The sequence below is a fragment of the Wyeomyia smithii genome, chromosome 2, assembly GCF_029784165.1.
Source record: "Wyeomyia smithii strain HCP4-BCI-WySm-NY-G18 chromosome 2, ASM2978416v1, whole genome shotgun sequence".
In the NCBI taxonomy this organism is placed as follows: domain Eukaryota; kingdom Metazoa; phylum Arthropoda; class Insecta; order Diptera; family Culicidae; genus Wyeomyia; species Wyeomyia smithii.
This window is the reverse complement of record NC_073695.1, coordinates 49,027,005-49,049,511: the sequence shown is the minus strand read 5'-3', so window position 1 is coordinate 49,049,511 and position 22,507 is coordinate 49,027,005. Positions and strand designations below refer to the sequence as shown.

At 40.3% G+C, this 22,507-nt stretch overlaps 1 protein-coding gene across 6 annotated transcripts in view; it reads left to right on the top strand.

The window, feature by feature from the left end:
* Positions 1 to 22,507, top strand: part of LOC129722031 (protein furry) — a 149,925-nt gene that overhangs the window by 125,525 nt on the left and 1,893 nt on the right. For 4 of the 6 annotated variants that reach the window (XM_055675213.1, XM_055675214.1, XM_055675215.1 and 1 more), the window contains 2 exons: positions 544 to 573; positions 19,739 to 21,108. In XM_055675213.1, the coding sequence (XP_055531188.1) occupies positions 544 to 573; positions 19,739 to 21,108 (1,400 nt within the window). The remainder of the gene's footprint in view (positions 1 to 543; positions 574 to 19,738; positions 21,109 to 22,507) is intronic. The other 2 variants (XM_055675217.1, XM_055675212.1) reach the window with 1 other exon arrangement.

Genomic DNA, 22,507 nt, shown 5'->3' with positions numbered 1-22,507 from the left:
ACAGATTTCGCACCAACTCGAAAAGGCTCGTTATCTATAATAACAAGAGAATGAGAAAGGTTGTCGAGTGATGACTTTCAGGAAATTGTTTGAATTTTCTTTTAAGAATATTGAAAAAGTTGAGATTCTCGACTGAAATATATTGATTTTAAAACACAAATTGATCTGAAAATAAGGTTAGTCGAGTTGGCGCGAAAACCGCCTTATATCAAATTTACTACGGCTGCAAAATTGGCTGTATTGATTGAAATCACCAAATAATTCGTAATACAGCTCTATATATTTTAATGGCAAAAAATCGTATGCAGTGCAAGTATCGCATAACATTCAAATTAACCATGATGCCGCTGGTGATCAATGCAGACATAATAATTCTTCAATAACCGCTAGTCAGCAATGACTCTAGAACTACGATTAAGATATACCGCACTCTCTGGAAGACAACATGCCAGACTGTGCCGCTGCTAGGCGTAATCGAATTGTTCACTCATATTGTCCATCAATTGTTTGCATTCTTTATCGCTTCTAATCCGTACCACGCAGGACGAAGTTCTAAGCTCACTTTATTCGAAGGTAAACGGAACCAGCGGAAGAAGTTTATTTCTTGAGCATTTGTCATCTTTTGTGTGCTTTCTAGCAAACACCTTTATCAGTCACCGTATGCTTCTTAGAAGTCACCGTACCGTAGGCGTTGCATAAGGGCCGTCAAGGGGTAGGGGCGCTATGGTCGTTTACCAATGCCAAAGGCTGCAGCTTTCTTTTTCCGGCTCCATAAGCACTTCCACCCACAGAATACGTTTGGTTGTATTGCACGGTACCTGTTCGTAAATTGCACCACGCGTAATAATGAACAAATCGGAAATGCTTGTTCCGAACAATTGTACGGTTGATACAGTTAAGTTTAACATTGCTGTAACAGCATCTTTTACCATCGGTTTGAAAAGTGCGTCGATGAAACCATGAAGAGCACAATGAAAAAAAAAAAAAAAACAAAATCATTTAGTGAAGCTAGCAAAGTTCAAGTCAAAAATAATGGAAAGAGCTTTTTTTCATGCTTTACCTTTGGATTCTCAGAGCGCGAAAAGTTATTTGTTCTCTTGACAGTCCTTAAAAGCCCTCATTATTATTCGTATCATTGTGCCTGATTTATTTATCCCGAATAATGCGAATGTAATGCAAACGACACATAATATTATTTGTTAACCGATCAAGATGTTTCGGTCTCATTGGCACGATTATACCCCCCTCCCTTGATTTATTGTGAGCCGTAATCCAGTATTGAATTTGTTTTTCAATCCACATTCGCAACTGAAGAAGGTTGCAAGTAGCAATTATTATTCACTCTCCGCAGTCTCTTCCATAGGTGTTCAAGGCTTTGAGGCTTCTCATTCTGATCGTAGTGCCATTATGGAGACGACTGAAGTTCCACCTCTTATGGTAATCGTTGCAAATTTCAAAGCTGTTCGTTCAGAACTTTCGTCATTTTCCTCAGGTGTGAAATTTTATTTTCAAATTGACCGCCGAGGCGATATTTGTATTTTGGCTACAGTTAACTGAAAATATGTACAATTTTTTTCCTTTGATGCCGAAAACGAAAGACCGTGTAAGGGGGCTATCGAAAATATCACGTGGTCTATTTCTCTGACTTATAATTTATTATTGCTACTAATATGAGAATGATGCAAACGATAACATTTTATGAAATTTATTCTAGGATTTAAAAGTTCTACAAAACTGCAGAACTGAAAATATGATAGTGTTTTTGGTCCTATTTACGTCATTAAATCGTTTTATCATCGCTGTTCTTTAATATTTAGGAATGTTATCAGTTCAAAACGCAGTAAGAAACGTTATTTTTTATTCAACTTTCAAACACTTTTTAAATTAGTAAATAACAAAATAAAAATCCACTCGAAATGATGAAAAGTTACACAACTTCCAAATGTTAACCCTCTAGTGCCCAAGTTAATTTCTGGATGGGTTTCACTAGAATCACTATGGATCATTATAAACACTTTTTAAGTATTTATTGAAGCTTTTTAGAGGTTTGACTGAAGCCCGCCAAATGGCGGTATTGGGCACTAGAGGGTTAATTAAGAAAAAAAAAAGCGGAAGGTAGTGACACACTAGTTATCAACTGAATATTCGAAAATTCGCACAAAAACTCGTTTTTTTAGATGAGTATAAATTTTACCATAACTAGGGTAAGGAACGGCTCAAGCAGTGGCGCCTATTTTAAGCAGTCGAAGAAAACAGGCCTTATACTCCTGAATTTTGATCAATATAGGCAATGATGGAAACGAAAACTCTGATTGTCTAGCTGTCTTACGAATATAAGAAATACCGTTAATCACAAAGAAATCTGTGAACAAACATAATTTTACTTTCAGTTATTGCGCACCTGGAAATTATTATATTTGTTAAAAATAATGGAATGTTATTTAAAAACAAAGATTCATCTATTCGTTTTCTTTTCTATGAAAATGAGATTATTGAAAATTTTATTCAGAATTTACCTAATGACAGTTGTCTTCAACCTGTTTCCTTGAATCTTGAAATTCATTGTACATTTTTCAAATATTATCACACATATATTTGCATATGTACATCAGAACTCAATTCTTTTATATAAAATTGCATCAGAGAGAGTAATATTTTGTTTTCAAAAATGTCTGAAGTTAATTTAAATTTGGCATATTTCTTGAAGAATATTCAATTCGACTTCCTTAACAAAAAAGTGATGAATTTTAAATTACCTGTTCGATACACACTTCAGCCAAAAAAAATATTGATTTACGCCTAATACATAAAATTATTGTTACTGCCGTATTAACCAAAATACGAGCAATATTTCATTTGCATCGGATTTGTCACAAACATGTTGTCGTTATCACTTTTTCAATTAATCTATTCTATTCGATGTTACGAACAGGAATAATCTGATTAGAAATACTTTTCGTGAAATTTCAATACCAAACCGGGAAATTTCTTCATACACCCGGAACCTGATATAACAACCCAGTCGTTATATGTTCGAATCTCTGCTGGAAGAGATGACCGTTGAAGTCAACCGGATCGTAGCGTTAGCCCAGCAATTGTCCTTTACACTAACGATTAGCTACAAAGTCTGTGTATACATAGAAGGTCGAACACCTAAACGGCGGAATGTTACTGGGCTTTGCTTTCTGGGGTGACATTGCGTACCTTGTTTCGAGTAACTTGAACAAAAATCAATGATCGCTGATGGGCGTTGTGTTTCGTCTGACGTATTATTTTCGACTTTGTGGGTTAGATGATCCAAAGGACAAATGACGATGGCAGCTCCTTTTAAATTTTAGGCAGGTCGTTAGTTAGCATTCTGGGTGGAGTCGCCTCCCCGGGTGTCGGTGATTGGTACAACAGCGGTGAAAGAGAGGAAATAATTATGCTAAGAAATGCCAAAATTGATTCTTAAATAAAATTCCATTCGATCCATCTATTCGAGGTCGAAAATGTGCTTAAAACATTTTAAAAAACTCTTCTATTCAATTAAAAATGACTATAAAAAGATTACCGGCAAACACCGAAAGTTAATATTTTGAATTGAAAACATTTCAGAGGCAAATTAATTAAAAACTTAGTTTGAGGAGAATGAATGCCGAAAAGCAAAGAAATCAGAAAAAGAAAAACTTAGAGACATTCCAGATGGAATTTTAGAATATCCCGAATAAGTTTTTAATTCAAGAATTTAGAATTTTTATATTTTTATAATAATCGCTAGTTAAGATTAAAACCCGTAGCAAACCTTTTTTTCTTGTATGGACTTCCTCACTGTGCCCAGAATCGTTGATCTATTGTGAGATATGCCCGGGTGTCTGCTGTATCCCGCACTTTTATTATTTTATTCATAGTTTCGTCGTGCGTCCTTCTGGTCAGTTTTATTGATAAGAGGTATTTATTTATGTTAGGAGAAAGTCATTATTATTATTCATTATTATTATTTATTGAAATAAATCCATCCGACTAGCAGTCTTAATGAATAAGTGAGTTTATGGCTGGGAAAAGCCACCTTGAAAGTCACTGGTAGGCGACTATTAAGGCGGCATAAAAACCCAGCATCTTTTTTAAAAAACAAAAACAAAAACAGAGATATTACAAAATTTCAATACAGATAACATAGATAAAGTCAAAACAAACAATGCACATTAATCAACTATACTAGAAATAAAAATTAACATTTTGTCGATTATAAACCAAAGCCATTCGACGAACAGGTTCATGCTGGCCATAATTCGTGCGGTGTGCGTTGGTCTGCAGTAATCGCTGATGACGTTGTGGACGAAGAGGGCATTGCAGCTGAAGCATTGTCAAGATAGCGGGGCAGTCATAGCAACCAGTGAGGATTTTGTGCACTGTTCTGGCCAGTATGTCCTTACGACGTTCTTCAAGGGGTTTCATCCCCACCAGCAGGCAAAGGTTTTCGTATGGCGGCAAATTATCAGGGTTCCTCCATGGCAATCTGCGACAAATCCTTCGGATAAAGAGCTTTTGAATGCGCTCGATTCGCTGTATCCAAAAATCGTAGTACGGGTCCCAAACAACGCAGGCAGTTTCTAAAACTGAGCGTACCAGAGAGCAGTAGAGTGTGCGCATAGTACCAGGATCGTGAAACTCCTTTCCAATCCTAAATATTAAACCAAGTTGACGATTGGCGTTATTGATGATCGCAGAATAATGCTGCCTAAATGACATACTAGAGTCCAACAAAACACCCAAATCAGTGACAACGTCGCTACGATGTAAATAAGTGCCAGCGATACGATAGTCAAAAAGCAACGGCTGTTTTTTGCGCTGGAAGCTGATCACGGTACATTTGGGAATGCTCTGCATCATATAGTTGCGTAGGCACTAGTCGTTGAAAGCATCGAGTAACGTTTGAAGTCTACAACAATCATCATAATTCTCAACAATTTGAAATATTTTAGTATCATCAGCGTACAATAGTCGTGTGCCAGGTGGTAGAACTTTAGTTACATCATTAATGTACAAAGAGAAAAGCAGCGGCCCAAGAATGCTGCCTTGAGGAACACCAGAATTGTTGCTGAACCAAGCGGATTGCGACGTTCCTAACTTTACCGCGATCTGTCGGTTGCGTAGATAAGAACTGAGCCATTTTACCAGTCCAGTTGAAGCTCCAAGCTTGTCGCATTTTGCACAAAGTAATCCATGATCAACACGATCAAAAGTAGCTTTCAGGTCCGTGTTAACAGCATCAACCTGAAGAACACGATCCATACCACGCAAGCAGAGTGAAAAGAATTCCAGCAACTTAGTAGAAACGGATCGACCAGGGTAAAACCCATGCTGAGCGGTAGAAATATAGCTTTTTATGCTGAACATGAGATGATTGTGAACAATCGTTTCAAAAATTTTTGAACAAGCACACAAACAAGAAATCCCACGATAGTGTTCCACATTTCGTTTATCACCTTTTTTGAAAACCGGAAACATCGAAGATTCTTTCCAGCTGCGAGGAAATTGATGACATTGAAGGGAGGGGTTGAAAATAGCGGCTAGCGGTGACTTTAAAACTGCAGCGCATTTCTTCAGGATAACGGCAGGAATACCATCGGGTCCAGGAGAGAATGATTGTTTCAGGTTGCAAATGGCTTCAGCAACTTCTTCGTTTGAGATTGTAAAGATATCGGCGCTAAATGTGTCACTAGGAACAAGAAACATGGCTTCAGCAATTTCATCCGAGGATGCACACTCGCTATTGAAAACACCAGCAAAATACTTGGCAAACAGAACGCATTTACTGTCATTCGTGGACGTTACACTATTTGACAAAAACATGCTAGATGGTAATCCACACTCCTTACGTTTCGAATTAAGAAACCTCCAAAAGCTTTGCGGGTTCGAACGTAGGTTGTGTTCTGTTCTGCGCACGAAAGACGAATATAGATTTCTGTTTAGGGCTTTATATGATCGACTGGCAGAGGTGAGACGGGTCCTATTGACGGGGTTTCTGTTTCTTTGATAGGCACGCAGAGTTGATTTGCGAGCACGATTGAGATGCCTGCTTCCCCAGGTAGGCTTATAGCGAGGACGAACTTTGGGAATATATGAATGTATAAGTTCCTGAATCAATGCAGTAAATCGTGACACGGCCTCATCCAAATTTCTACACTGGTTGATAAAGCTCCAATCGATACCTCTTAGTGCCAAACTTATCGCCTCATAGTTTCCCCGCCGAAAGCCGAAACTGGAAGGATCGAACTCATCTACAAACTGATCCTTTACAGGTCTGTTGAAGGTAACCATCAATGGTTGATGATGAACATCAATGTTACCCAGAGGATCGGGTGCAGTGGTGACGAAGCATGATGGCAAAGCGTGCAAATTTGCAAAAATTAAATCTAGGAACCGGCCATTCTGATTCCGAACAGGATTGATCTGAAACATGTTGTTAAAAGCCATGCCGTCTAACAAATGTGTACTACCAGCGTTCACAGATGAGTGCAGGGCGTCGACAATAAGATAATTGGACTGTGGCTGCACCGACCAGGATAGACCAGCGCGATTAAAGTCTCCGAAAAGAAAAAGATCGTCATTGATACCAGTGGAATTAACGGCTTTTTCTACTGACGAAATATGACGATCAATAATCTCAGTTTCATTTCGCAAATTGGGTGGAATATAGGAAACTCCGATTACGATTTTACATTCACTGTTGTTAATTGTTACCCACACTTGCTCGAGTGAATCATCAGCAGCCTCTGCTAGCAGCGCAGAAAACAATGAACGCCGAACGGCAATGACTACTCCGCCGCCCCTTGCTTTGCTGCTATTCAGTGAGCTACGATCAGAGCGATATACTGTGTAGTCAGAACCGAACAATTGCGCTGAAGAGATTTGTTCATCTAGCCAAGATTCTGTCAAAATGATACAATCATAAAGCGAATTGGATACTGCCAGCGCAAATTCTGTTATTTCACTGCGTAAACCGTTTACGTTCTGGTAGTAAAAAGTCAATGGATTGTATGAAGATTCGAGTCGTTGCTGGGCAGATAGGATGCTGTTAACAGTTGGCGACAAAACTGGGCTGGATATCTGTAGCGGCTCAAATTCTGCTGATGCTAACGAGCGATTCACGATGGTCACAGGTGCTGGTGGTAAATGCGCCTCAGCTACACTCAGCTCGATGTGGCGAGATGTGCTATGGGGTACGAAATCTGCATTAGTTTTTTGAGAGTTAAAAATTTGTAATGACTTAACTAGACTGGGGGCCGGTTGGCCCCCAGGATCCCTCGGAGGTTGCGCAGCTAGTTGAGAGGAACAAGATGAGGACTTGTTGCAGGCTGCGATGGTACGGTTCGGGGAAACTTCGATGCTTTTGGTTTCCAAAAATCCGATGATGCATTGCGTTCTTCGAACTGCCGAAAATAGATTCCTTTCGGCCAGTTATTAGCATCAAGGGCGGCATCTTTTAACTGTAAGTCAATGCCGACTTTAAAGGAAATAAAAGCGAGGGATTTAACATCAGCATCTTTTCTAACAAGCTTCTTAACGACGGGTTGTATGTCGGATACGCAATCACGAACGAGAGCAGCTATTTCATCCTCGGACACATGAGCGGACACATGATGCGCGAGAGGTAAATCCAAAATTTTGCAGTTGGTTGCGGGACGGTTTCGACTAAAGACGGAAAGTTTTCGACAGCTTTAGTTCCATTAATTAAACCAGAAAACCCTCTTGGTCGCTTAGGGGTGTCGCTCGGGGAAATCACTCTAGGGCGCTTAGAACTGCGATTAGCCGACAACATTACTGGTGTTGTATTTGTTAAAAGCTTATTAGAAATCGATTCTATGAAAGCATTTATTTGTCCAAGTTCTTTCTTCACTTCATTCATACAGCAGGTGATTGAGTCTGCGAAAGCTGATGTGGTATCGATAGCAGTATCCGATGAATGTTTCGTCTTCAGATTCTCGATAGACTTTAAGCAATCTGCGCAGAACCAAAGCAAATTGGGCTGCCCATTAACGAAATCCAAATTCGATCGTGCCCAGCCGAAGCATTTTATGTGTGCGACACTATCGCAAAGATGACATTTTATTAGGTTAAGGTTGGTGATCGGCTGCGAGCATTCGTAACAGTTTTTATCCATTATAGCTGAAGCTTTTTGTCTATCGGACGGCATATATACAGGCGATGCAATGACTGTAGCGAAGTTGATGTACGTGGCGGTAAGGCGTGGATGGTAAACGGTGAAAATACTTATAGTCGTTGATCACAGATTGCGCGTCGAGAGTAAAAATTGAACGTAGTTGTTGAGGACGGAGAAGATGCAGATTCTAAACAAAAATACACTTCGGCTCTATCACTGTAACCGGTTTTAGTGCACTGAAAATCCACTTTACTATGGAGCAACTATATCGCGGTAAATCAACAGAGTCACTTTCACAGGATTTAAATACGGATATCAAGTACAAAATGTAGAGTAAATACGAGCTCAAAAATAGTCACTCAAACGTTACAAAGGCAGAGTTGCCAAAAAAAATGCAAAGGTATTGTAGTTTTCAGCATAAAGGAAGGGGAACTAGTGGGGAGGAGCCAGAGAATAAACCTATGTTCAAGTCCTTTCTGACATCGAATGGCCTGGTTCTATTAAGATTCGAACTCACGACCATCCGCTTGACAAAGCGAACTCTGCAACCTTGCGGCTATGCAGCTCCTCTGTAATAAACCTTAAAAACAGTTATTAAAATTCATGAAATCAAGGCTTGAAATGATAGAAAACGATGTCAAAAAATTGTCGTTTCCGAAGCTCAGAGGCAGCCACAATGATTTTGAATTAAATTCAAAATTTATGAAAAAACTATCTGAAAGCTTGAAAAAGCAGAAACTGACTCTACAAAATGCCGAAAAGCTCAACCAGAAAGAGCAAAAAGTCATAAGCATCAAATCGCTTTAGTTAAGCAGTTTAGTTAGACCAGTTATTAATTTCTGAAAGTATGAAATGATATATTTTTTTTTCCGAAAAACAGCTGATCAGAAAGAATTGAAAATTGCTGTGAAAATATTCTCAAAATCATAAAGCACACAATGACTATAAATTGTATGTTGACTAAACTTGAGTGAATTAGAAAAAAATTTGGGAAAATGACTTAACATTGCTTGTACGTTATATGAAACATTATACGTGGTCTTCAGAGGTTCCGTCAGTGCCGAAATCATCAGTATTGATTACTGTTTGCACTGCTTTAAATATAGCAGCATTCTGAAAAATTTTACCAATACCTGTACAAATCAACATGATTTAATACTGTTTAATAGATCATAAATGTAATGATTTTGAGCCATCCAATACATTGAACATTCGCTAGAACACCAAATGCGTTATGAACAACACACATCCGTTGTAGGTACTGGTTCTAAAACAGTACAAGAGATGTCCTAAATTGACACAATATTGATGTGTTTCCGCACCGTCCAACTTTTGCGTGTAGGTGTCCTCTCAGCTAATAATTCAAATTCAAACAGTATTGTGCTTGGTGCAGAAAAGTCAACCAGATGTGATTTGGGTAGTTCCACTCCTGAGAAGATATACTACCTGGAATAATTTCTGTCAGTCAGCATTTGACAGCATTTGGCATAAAGATTTTATAGCCGAAAAATCATTTTTCAGTTTTTCTCTTTACATCTCAAAAATGATACATAGTTTTTTGATTGGAGCCACTCTTCAGGTTAACTATTTAAATATTAAATCTCATAGGTCCTTTTTTTTACTGGTGTACCTCAAGAAAGTATCCTGGGCCCAATCTTATATTATATATTTATTTTTGATCTTTCTGATTTACCACCAGCATGTGAGGAATTTCTGTTTTTGGAAGATACAGCAGTTCCGTATAAGAAAAAAGCCTTCGTGTCATATGCATCTGGCTGCAAGAAAGTCTAGATATATTTCCTTCATTCCTTTATAACTTAAAAGTGTTGGCAGTTCCCTGTTCATAAACTGAGTAGAATGGAATGTGTCTCTCTAAGCTTCGAAAGCAACTTTTGATCTGTCTTTAGCAACAAACGGGCAGAAAGTTGTAACACAAACTTTAGCAATAATAGGTGTAATTCAACCACAGAAGAAACATTTGTTTGTTTTGCATGTTCGCAGTAACACGTTTCAACCCCTAATGTTATTTTTTTTTCTTCATCTATAGTTTATTTGACACGGCACAAATACAATTCAATGTTTAACGGCGCCAATTATATCTGGTAGCTTACTTTCTAAAGTATCTTAATAACTAAAAGCAAATTTTTTATACTCGCTGCCGACTACGAGCTGAAACTAAATCTAACTTAAAGCTAGAATATTTTGCATTAAAAGCACAGGTTTGCTGTTTGATGGTTTTCATTGCCATAGGTAAGCAGCATATTAAATTTGTTCCGCTGCTGGGCCAAGATATTACGGACTGGCATATTGGGTTGTTTCCATCGGGCCTTGAGAGTATCGTGCGGGTCTGATTGCTGTTTCCGGATCCGGGGTCTTAACGTGTTCTTGTCGTTTGGTTGGATGTAGGCGGAAGGGGATAGGACTAAACTGGGGCGTGGATGGATTTCAGGAAAACGTATATAAGGGACATGTAGGATAGGTCACGGCTCGCCAAGACATCACGAACAGGAACAGCCGGCTGCCTACCTTCGGCCTGCAGGGAAGCTATTAATCTAGACCTGGCGTCACGGTGTACAGGGCATGACCAAACAACGTGCTCTATGTCGTGATAACCTTCACCACAGGCACAGATACCACTCTCCCCGAGCCCAACACGACGGAGATGCGCGTCAAATCTATAGTGATTGGACATAAGCCGGGACATCACGCAAATGAAATCCCGACCTACATCCAACCCCTTGAACCACGGGTTCGTCGATACCTTGGGGATTATGGAATTAAATAAAATTAAATTGTTAAATTGTTATTGAAGATACCGAAGCCATCAAGAAGTGATCCGTCAATGTAGTACATATTGTCGCAGTTGATGTTTCGATATTTATTGGAAAAATTTTTAGGGATCTGCTGCACGCGTAAATGATCCGGGATTCCACGAGTTTCTTCTATCATGGATGTAGAATCAGAAATATTTGATAAGTCGACACGATTTGGAATATTCGAAGAAGGGTTAATATTTTGGGACATGTGATTGAAATACAATGTCATAAAACGGGTTTGAGAATTAAGTTCGATTAACCTTTCAAAATTTTCAATCACGGGACGGTTCAAGACCTCACATTTGATTAGAATACGAGAAGACAGGCTCCAGAAGCGGTTTTTCAATGGTAGTACTCCAGCTCAAGGCGATACGCAAACAACGATATTGTATTCGCTCCAGTTTGATCAAATGTGTGTTTGCTGCGGAGCGGAAGCAGAAACACCCGTACTCAATAACAGACAGTATCGTTGTTTGGTAAAGCCTTATAAGGTCTCCTGGGTGGGCTCCCCACCATTGTCCGGTTATTGTACGAAGAAAATTCACTCTTTGTTGACATTTTTTCATCAGATACCTCACGTGACAACCCCAGGTGACTTAAGAGTCGAACCAGACACCAAGATATTTGTGTACCAAAACCTGATAAATCGTTTAACCCATTAATTGTGTTTGAAGCTGAGCAGGTTCATGCTTCCTAGAAAAAACTACTATCTCAGTCTTCTCCGGAGAGAATTCGATACCTAGCTGTAAAGCCCAAGCAGACAAATTGTCCAAGGTATCTTGCAATGGTCCTTGCAAATCGGCAGCTTTGGCTCCTGTAACAGAGATTACACTGTCGTCTGCAAGTTGTCTTATCGTGCATGAATTTGCCAGACATTCGTCGATGTCATTTACATAAAAGTTGTAAAGAAGGGGGCTTAAACATGAGCCCTGGGGAAGACCCATGTAGCTAATGAGAAAAGTTGCCAAATCGCCGTGCGTAAAATGCATGTGCTTTTCGGACAACAAATTGTGCAAAAAATTGTTCAAAATTGGAGAAAATCCTTGTCGGTGGAGTTTACCCGAAAGAATGTCAATAGAAACGGAATCAAAAGCCCCCTTAATGTCCAAGAACGCAGACGCCATTTGTTCTTTGCGAGCATACGCCAGCTGAATATCTGTTGAAAGCAACGCAAGACAATCATTCGTCCCTTTGGCACGGCGGAAGCCAAATTGAGTATCTGATAGTAGACCATTTGATTCGACCCAATGGTCTAAACGACGGAGTATCATTTTTTCCATCAATTTCCGGATACAGGATAGCATTGCAATCGGCCTATAAGAGTTGTGATCAGAAGCTGGTTTCCCCGGTTTTTGGATGGCGATCACCTTCACTTGCCTCCAATCCTGCGGTACAATGTTTTGCTCCAGGAACTTATTGAACAAGTTCAACAAGCGCCTCTTGGCATTGCCGGGTAGATTCTTCAACAAGTTGAATTTGATTCTATCTAACCCAGGCGCGTTATTGTTACAGGACAGAAGGGCAACTGAAAATTCTGCCATCGTAAAAGGTGATTCTATCGCGTCGTGGCCCGGAGACGCATCGCGAACAATGTTTTGCTCAGGAACAGAGTCCGGACATACTTTCCTGGCAAAATCAAATATCCACCGACTTGAAGACTCCTCGCTTTCGTTGACCGTTACGCGATTCCGCATTCTTCGGGCTGTGTTCCAAAGAGTGCTCATCGATGTCTCCCTCGACGTCTCGTTCACGAACCGGCGCCAATATCCGCGTTTCTTTGCTTTAGCCAAACTTTTAAGCTTGGTATCAAGCTCCGAATACCGTAAATAGTCGCCAGGTATACCTCCCTTCTGGTAGGCCAAAAACGCGTCGGATCTTTGCGTGTAGACATCGGAGCACTCTTGGTCCCACCACGGAGTGGGAGGCCGTTCTTTGATCGTTACGCCAGGATATTTCTTCGTTTGGGCTTGCAACGCGGCGTCGAGAATCAAGCCCGCGAGGAGGTTGTATTCTTCAAGTGGTGGATGATGTTGAATCGACTCGACCGCTTTTGAAATCATTTCCTCGTATAACTTCCAATCGACATTCCGTGTGAGGTCATACGGAATGTCAATTGGTCGCATGCGAGTTGACCCGTTTGTAATTGAAATAAGAATAGGCAGATGGTCGCTACCGTGAGGATCGAGGATTACCTTCCATGTGCAATCCAACCGTAGCGACGTCGAACATAAGGATAGATCCAAAGCGCTTGGGCGCGCTGGAGGTTTCGGGATACGTGTCATTTCACCGTTGTTTAAAATAGTCATGTCGAAGTCATCGCAAAGGTTATAGATTGAAGAGGAGCGGTTATCATTGTAAGGGGAACCCCAAGCCACACCATGAGAGTTGAAGTCTCCCAAAATCAAACGTGGCGAGGGAAGAAGTTCTATTAAATCAAAGAGCAGCCGTTGCCCAACCTGTGCTCTGGGAGGAATATATATTGAGGCAATACAAAGCTCTTTACCTTGTATTGTCATTTGACATGCGACAACTTCGATGCCTGGAATCGAGGGGAGGTTAATACGATAGAAAGAATAGCACTTTTTAATCCCTAAAAGTACTCCTCCATATGGGGTGTCTCGATCAAGGCGAATAATATTAAAATCATGGAAGTTGAGATCAATATTTGAAGTAAGCCAAGTTTCACAAAGGGAAAATGCATCGCATTTGTTTTTATTTATCAAAACTTTAAACGAATCAATTTTTGGTAAAATACTTCTACAATTCCACTGTAAGACAGAGATAGAATCCTTCATATACGCAGTTGAATTAGGCATCGAAGGATACAATCGCTGCAAGGAGGGGGCATTGGGCAGTCAACTGCTTCAAAAATGGTCTAACTGTTGGGAGGAATGCTGTAAGAAAAATTTTAATTGGATCGGGTACATTGAAATTTTCAAAAATCCAGTCCACAATGTCAGAAAATTTCACTAATCCAGAGTTTGTTTCATCAACTGGATGTGCAAAGGAACAACTGGGGTTTTAGATGTTCCTGGCATTGCTGGGAACTCCTTCTGGGACTTTAAATTTGCAAGCCCAGGAGGAGTTTGCTTCGGTTTTTCCGCTGCACTGTTTGGTTTGTTCGTACTTTTCATTACACTTTGGGAAATCTTAGGACCTTTACGGGGAAGTTTAGGAGAAGAAACATTTTTCCTCTTCCTAGACTCCCCAGTATTGGCATAAGATGTTCCCGCTGATGAATCGTCAGAATCGGTTTCATCAGAGGTCAACAGATCAAAGGGGTTCGATGTTATGGTATAAGTGGTCACGGTCTTCTTCAGCATCTCAGCATAAGAACGCTTTGAACGCTCCTTAAGTGACCGCTTGATTTTATCTCTGCGCTGCATGTACACCGGGCATGTGGAGAGCTCATGCTGGTTTTCCCCACAGTGAATACATTTTTCAGCATTAACACTGCAAGAATCTTCCGCATGAGTCTCCCCACACTTGCTACATCGTGCCTTATTGCAGCAGGCTTGCAATTGGTGCAATTCATAACACGGGGTACATACAATCGCACAGGCAGACGAACCCGGTCGATCGAGACGTGGCTAGGGAGTGCAGGCCCGGCAAACGTAACGCGAAACGAGTCTGACGGAGTGTAAACTTTTTACCGCCGACGAGAGACATGGACCGCAATTGCTTACAATCCAAAATCTTCGCCTGTGTTTTGGTATTTTTGAAGCAACCGGTTGCGCTTTTTAGGATACACTCGACAGACAGACTCGAATCGGTTATGACACCGTCGATCTCCAAGTCTCATGCGGGTATGTAAACGCGATACTCGCGTGTGAAGAGCTCAGAGCAAGCGATAGCATTGGCCTGTGCCAGATCACTGACCACGACACGGAGCTTGTTAGGTCGGACCTTGGAAATTTCGGTCACGGCCTTGTACCCCTTCGTCAGGTCTTTAGAAATTTGCAGTATGTTTAATCGCTTTGAATTCACTCCTGCCTTTGGACGAAAATAAACAGTATAGCTGCCCTGTTGAGATCCGTCCGGGTAAAGCCTGGGGCGAGGGGGGACTGGAGAATGAACAGGGGAGGGGGTAACAGAAGGGTCAGGGTCAGGGGGGCTCAGGGATGGTGGCACGGGAGGCGAGGGATCTATATCCATCGCGCTAAATGTTCTTCCTTCCAGCAGTGGTCCGATCGTTCGAAGCTGCACCCAAAGTAGCCAGCAGCACCAGTACAGCAGCACCAATACAGCCACCAGCAGTGAGCCGGGTGTGAGATCACTCAGCACAGCGACACGACTCGACTGTAAACTGATGGCCTTGAATTAGAAAGATCTATTCACTGTGCACAGATCAAAACTGCAGCTGGTATTTTGCACCAATACAGCCAAAGTTGCGAGCCGGGTACAGAACGTAGTATTCGTACACACGGACCGGATTGTAATAGAACGACCACTTTGCACGTCCGTTTCTGTCGAGTGTTCGACGCGGAATTTCCCCCTAATGTTATGTTTGTTATGGTTTGGCTACAATTACAAAGTAATTTGGCATTCGGAAATCACAAGGCATCCGTGTCGGGGGGATAAGTATCATTCTAGGAATACTTGCTAAACTCACAATAACATGCTAGGAATACTCTTACCAGTCTTGGAATTCCCATGTTGAATGCTTCGCAACGCAAACAGGTTGCTGTCTGTATCTATCTAAAAAAGTGCCCGCTCACATGGATGCAACAAGAAATGCATTTAAAAAAAGAAAAAAAAACTTAAGCCATTTAATGTATGCTGATGAGACATTTTCAATTGCAGCTTTACTATCAGCACAAATAGAAGCCATACCGAAAGAAGAACACCAAACAACTTCAATAGGAAAGACAAACAATCGGAGCTGACTCAGCCGGCAACTGTTTGCATTGTGGCAATTAGTAATCAATTTTTCAACTAATGGTTATCCTTGCCGTTTGGATTCGCCTCTGCTCCTTCTACACCAGGCAGTGTGGTGTAGTTTTCTATAGTGACAAGGCAAACTGTGCAGCGTAAGGGAAATTGTTGGCTGGTAGCGTAAACACTTCCCATTGTTGCGCTTGCCGAGGGGATGCGAGCCTATTTATACACACGCAAACGTATGCACTGGTAGGGGTTGCACTTGCTGATGCCATCGTGAATAGAAAACGGCACATGCTACCAAGCAGGCGGAAAAAACTGCATTTTCTATACAATAGACTCTGCACCAGGAACGTGCGGGTCTTCTGTATGTTGTCATGGAAAAAGCTCAGTATCCATCCGTGATTGTCCACTGTGGTGCTGCCGTGGTTTCTACTGTGCAACTGACTTACAATGTATTCACCGACCGGCTTTCAACAATCCTGTCATCAATGTTAAACCAACGTTTGTCTGTCGCCCATTAGGTTGTGAGCTGTTGCTCGTTTCAAAAGGGAATCAAAGTAAACTTTTTTTTATACCGATTACTGAAAATTGGTTTTTACTAGGTTCTGCGTTTTTTGTTTATTTTTGTTCTATTATTCAATGAAGCGAAATAAATATTAAACTCTTTTTAAAAGAAATTAACCAATTTTTCTTTCGATTTATTTTGAAGCAATGGCTGTCAGTCAAATTTCACAAAGCTTCAAAAAGTAAAAGACGAATCGTGAAAAAAAAAACAAACTAAACAATGTGGTTGAGATAGAACGAATGTACTTTCGCCTTAATAAACCCCAAATTTTACCAGTTGAAACAGCTGAGCTGTGCTGAAACTCATACTGATGAAAAGTCAAACAAATTCAATTAAAAACCGACATGCCATGTAGTTTATATTGTGAAACTTTCTCCAGCGCCAAATGTTTTGCTTGTGTTTTCACGTATGGTGAGTGTAGATAAATTCAAAGTGCAACCTAATTTATTTCTGTCAATTAGGTTGATTCGCTTTTGCCTGTTGAATATGCACCGAGGGGACAAATTAAATAGGCGCTAATTAAGGTTACTTCAGTGATTCAAATTGTTCAGAAATTAATGAAACCGGTAACGGCGGCAGTTCTATGGGTGAGATGACAAAAAAGTAGGAGAGTATACTTTTTCTTTGTGATAAAAATATTCATCAGATATAAATACTGTTTTTATATGTAGATATGTAACCTCAGTTGGAAGCGTGCTGAAAACGCCACGTTGATATCTGGAGTACAATAGCGATATTGGTTACGGTTCGGCAAATTCAAAGTAAATTAAATTGGTGAATTTACATCGCAGTCATACTAAGAAACTTGCGTTTTAAGTGATGGGCAAGTAGCACTGACGTCATTTAATTCACATTTTATTTCCCTATTGGCACTGGAATTGTTGCCTATCCCACTCATTTTTCTATGAAATTTCGATATAATGGTACGGAAGTTCTGCAAATAACCCTCATCCTGCCCAGTTGATAATCCTACAGCCCTCAGCAATTTGTCTCTCGTCCTTGTTGGTGCCTGGTGTGAGAATTTATTTGATACACTTGCACAAATAAGATACAATTTGTTCGAGTGCTTCACTGGTAAACGTAGCAAAACTGGGCATTCCGTGATTCCGCCTTCATTCAATGAACGTTTGTCGGCAAGTGACACTCAGTGTCGGCTGTGATGAATCGTCGAGACTTCATGCGGGACGGATTGTGAATGGGGATAGTAAGCTTCGTTCCATCGTGTCTGCTGCTGATGATTTTTCTGCTGTTTGTATAATGGAATTTATGTGTTTGTAAGGATGTGTCTGCGGCAATGAATGGTTGGTATGTAGAGCTATTTTTAGCCCTGAGCTTTTGAACCGTTTAAAGGTCCATTGCTGTTTTTGCTTTTCAACTTTTCAATTGCTGGAAAGTTACTTATCCATACATGAATGAATTTGATTTGAATGACATTCTATTCGATTCGTAGCGGAATATTGTCATTTTGAAGTTTAAGAAGTAGTTATATTTAGTTGCCTCAGTTACTGAGGCTTTAAGGTCGGTTCGATGATTCATGTGCTGAACAAAATAAAAAGCGTTTTGAAATGATAGCAAAGTTGAAACCAGAAAGCATACACAATTTTTCTAATTATTCGAAAACCGTAGGAAAGCTTTGATGGCATAATATATACGATTAACACGAGAGAGCAATTTGAATTGAAAACTCAAAATACGCTGCGAATTGTTTTTTGTTGCACGACGAGGCTGCTGCAGTTCTGTCATTTTTGACATTTATAACACTGTTTTTCACATATTTTTACATTGTTGATATTGTTAACATTTTTAATATTTTTGTTATGCTTTTGACAAGTTTTCAAAATTTTTGGCTTTTTATGCTTTTGACAAATTTCTAAAATTGTTAAGGCTTCTTCACCGTTTTGAATGTGCCTTCCAGATAGACACTTACTGACAGATTTTGTCACAGCTTGACTTTGCCACTGATGCTACAAATATAAAGTAATGATGTCTTCAATGCAGAGAAACAGCTTTGATATTCATCGCATGTACATCCACGTTGCCAACGGTAAATATTCATGATTGTTTGACTGGCAGCCGGTGATAAAAGCTGAGAGGATTTGGAAGCGAATAATGAATTGTTGGTGATCACGCGTCGTATGTTACAGACAATTAATTATTTCTCTCCCCCATTCATTGCCGACAACGTTTGTGTGAATAATCTCTGGCGGTGGTAAACCTTGGTGCTACCTTTGCTCTTAGAACTCAACCGTTTGCTTGGGCATATTTCAAGGATGTCGATTATGCAGAGTTTCTACTGGTATCTTTCTCGGTCAGCGTGCGGACGGAGAACACCTCCTTTTCCTGATGTTGAGGATGGTTAGTGTCAAAGCATCAGTACCGCTGCTCTATTTTTAACTCCAGTGCTTGTTCTTTCGTGTTGTCGCAACTAGATTGTAATCAATTTGAAAAACGGGAACAGTCGTAGCCTGAGGAGTATAAAAAACACGAACGGCTATTCATTAATTTCATTGACCTTCCTGCAGCTTTTATCTCAATGGTCTATAAATGGTTTTATCTGTCTCGTTTTATGAATAAACTTCCTCTCTTTGCTAAACTTGTTATTTTGTTGATTCTGCGAAAAGGTAACTGAAAGTAGATGAAGATTGAAAAGAAAACATCTTCTGGAGAAGTCCCCCAATTTTGAAGGTTTGTTCATTCCAGTCAAAAAAAAAAATAGATTCGCGAGTGAAATTTTTTGCCACGTCTTATTTACCTTACCATTGGATGACTTCACTTTTTTGCAATTGTGTTAATGGTCAGGTAAAACCACGAACTTGGCTTGGCTGAGAAGTTGGGATACCAGCCAGGATCAGTTTTGACTAATGGTTTCCTTTTGGCGGAATTGCGGTTGGTGAAAATATTTTTCCGCCGTTTTTCCACCGTTTTGGTTTGCTTGATGTTATTTTTAGAAAAGGGTTGTTGTTCAATATTTTTTATTGCTATGATCGAGGCCAATGAGCTGCTAGTCAAAGTTAGGGGCTGCATAACGATTTGAAAATCTTTTCCAGTTAAATACATTTTTATTTCGGTTAAAAAAAAGACTTGCAAAATGAATGAGGCCAAAACACCGCAAGCCAAAGAGTTTTGTTTCTTTTTTTAAGTAATGCTTATTTATAGTAAATCACTGTTGTTGAAATACACTGTTTTTTTCTCTCGAAAGTCACGGTAAACTGGTAAAAATAGCAAATAGCACTTGAGAGCACCAATGCCGTCTAGCGTATAAACTTCACGATCTGAAAAAATGTTTTGATGAAGTTTTATTTTTTAACTTTCTTCTCCTCTCTGCAACAGGTCATCTTCAGTCAATCGTCCGATCTGCTTGAGCGCCAATCATCGGCAGCTTCTAGTACGGATGAAACATCAGGCGCTCAGCAGGACCTCAGCGGTGGTTCGAAGCGGGACGACGGTCCACCAGACTTCGGTGTGTTCAAGGACTTCGACTTCTTGGAGTACGAGAGCGAAAGTATTGAAGGCGAATCAACAGACAACTTCAATTGGGGCGTTCGGCGAAGACCCCTTTCGGAGGGTGATAGCGAACCGCTATCGGTGACGAAGACCCATTCGAATATGGATGAAAGTTTAAGCGAAAAGACCCCTGTACTAAATCGACGCAGAAGACCAAACGCGGACGATTCCAGCGATGAGGAGGTTGAATCTGAATCTCCATTGGACGAAGAACAAAGGCCAATTTTCTCGAAGACTTCTTACCTTAGTGGTCCGCCCACTAGTTTGAGCTTGCGAGAGCGAAGACATCGGAGAGATTCAGTGTCTCGAAGCGATACCAGTGGCTCCAGTGCTGGAGATCTAGGCGATATTACTCCTTGCAATGCGTCACCGCACTTACCCGGTTTACTTTCGTTCCGGGCTCCAATTCGAGATGAAAGTGAGGAGGTTTGGCGAAGAAATTTGGTTGGTTTACTAGTGAATCAACCGTCTGGCCATGCTCCAGATTTGTTAAATCAGTTATTCAAGTTGATTAAGGAATTATCTCATCGATCGATCTCAATTTCGAAAGAGTGTATGCGGTATTTTACAGGAAATGGGGTTCAGTTGGGTCATCGTATATCGGTACTGTCCGATTTACTTTCCTCCAGAGGAGAACCACCAAAAATTTGGTACCATCAAAGTTTGGTGACAACTCCTAGGTTGTTTGAGAATTTAAGATACGGAGTTCTTGAAGTTCAGGAACATCTAGAAACATTTTTCGACAGAAAAGATACCGTTCTTGATAGTTTGGATGCGGTTAAAACATCTTGTAAGTTGGCTTTGTTCACATCAGACATTGATTCGGCCAACGAAGGAACCGGTTCGAATCTCATGACGTCGATGTCTGTTGATCCGGCCACAACGGAACTACTTATCGATCTCGGGCGTGGTCTGTACAAGCTGATGTTCCAGCTGTTGCTGTTGATCGAATCCGATCACAAGATAGCGGTCAGTGTTGTGCAGAATTTGCGTCAGAATGAAAAAATGCAGGATCTATCCAATCTTTACGTGTCGGTTCGGGGCGCGCTGCTGCGGTGCATCGACGATGCCGAAATGGAGTCGCTAGATACTTCAACTTCAACGGAGGGTGAAAACACGCCCACACCATCGCCCGGTCTGCCGATGAATAATTGCGAGTTCGAAAATAGTCTCATCGAGCTCATCGATAATCAGAGGTGAGTCAAGCTGTTTGTTATCTGTTTGAAATTGAAATTAGGTTATCCGTCACATGTTTTTAAAAAGCCGCCCATATAAACAGTTTGATTTCTCAACCCGTACAGATTGGCAATGAAATTAACAGGATAATAACAGCATGTATCAAATACTTCAAAGAATTTACAATATTATTATTAAACGCAAGTCGGCCTGAATTTCTTCTGCATACGTCTCACAGTTTCCATGTTTTGTTCAATCTAGAGCTCAAAGCGTAACGGCTTGTCGAATAATTAAACCGGTTCATTGTTTCCTTCTGTCTAATATCAATTTTATTGACGGTAGCTCAACTTTATGCTGTGATTACTGGATTTCTGAATAGAATTTTCCCTAGCTTCGATCAGTTTCTATTGAGTTATTCAGTTACAACTCGAACGCCACCACTTCCAGACCAGGCTTTTGATGCTAATGAAGTTATAGAAATCCGCTATGCATCATTTATCTCTCAGAAGGCGGTTTATGAATGCTTTTCTTACAGTCCTGTATGGCTGGGGGTTGCCCTATCAACTAATTCGCTTTGCAAGCCAACTCTCACTGCCAAATGAACTGGTTGATGTTTTCATCGGAAGTGAAATGCAGTGTAGATATACGCGGAATATTATTATTAGAAATCTGCATGGGAATTAGTACTGCACACGTCAATGCAATCAATCACATTAGTCATTCATTTCACTACCCTTTCCTAATTTTAAAACTGTCAATTTAATTTGTAATTTTACAGGAAGATATGAATTCCCGACAGGATTTAGTAATCCTCTCAGAGACGATACTATTTTGTCATACCTCGGTAGAAATTTTCCACTCTGACAGCTATAGTACGACCACGGTATGGCACAGGATAAACTGTTTGCAAAAAATCGCCTGGCTTTGGAAAGATAAAGATTTCATTTTGCTTTCTTTTGTAAAAGGAATATTAAATACATCACAGCATTTTCACGCGGGAATTGTGTTGTGTAGTTGATGTCCAAATTGGAAAAAGAAGCAAAAGTAAAAGAAACCTGCAGTTATCTCAGGAGATTCCGGTAGAAGAGGTAGCGTTTAATTGCGGATAAATTTTTTCGCAACGAGATCAAAGCTTGTGATATACACTAAGGTCGCTTTTTACGCGTTTTTTTGCGCGGCTATTTTCACACGAATTTACGCGTTTTTTTTCCGCGTATTCCGAAATTTACGCGGCACGTATCCCCCGCATAAAAAGCGACTTTAGTGTATTGTTTAAGTGTCGAAGTATAAAACCTGTTTACAACGTTTAACGAATGTTTATTCAGGCACAAGACATAAATAGTTGACATCACTTAGATCAACAAGAAAATTCATTTTCTGTTTTACATTACATTATGTTTTACTGTATAAAACATGTAC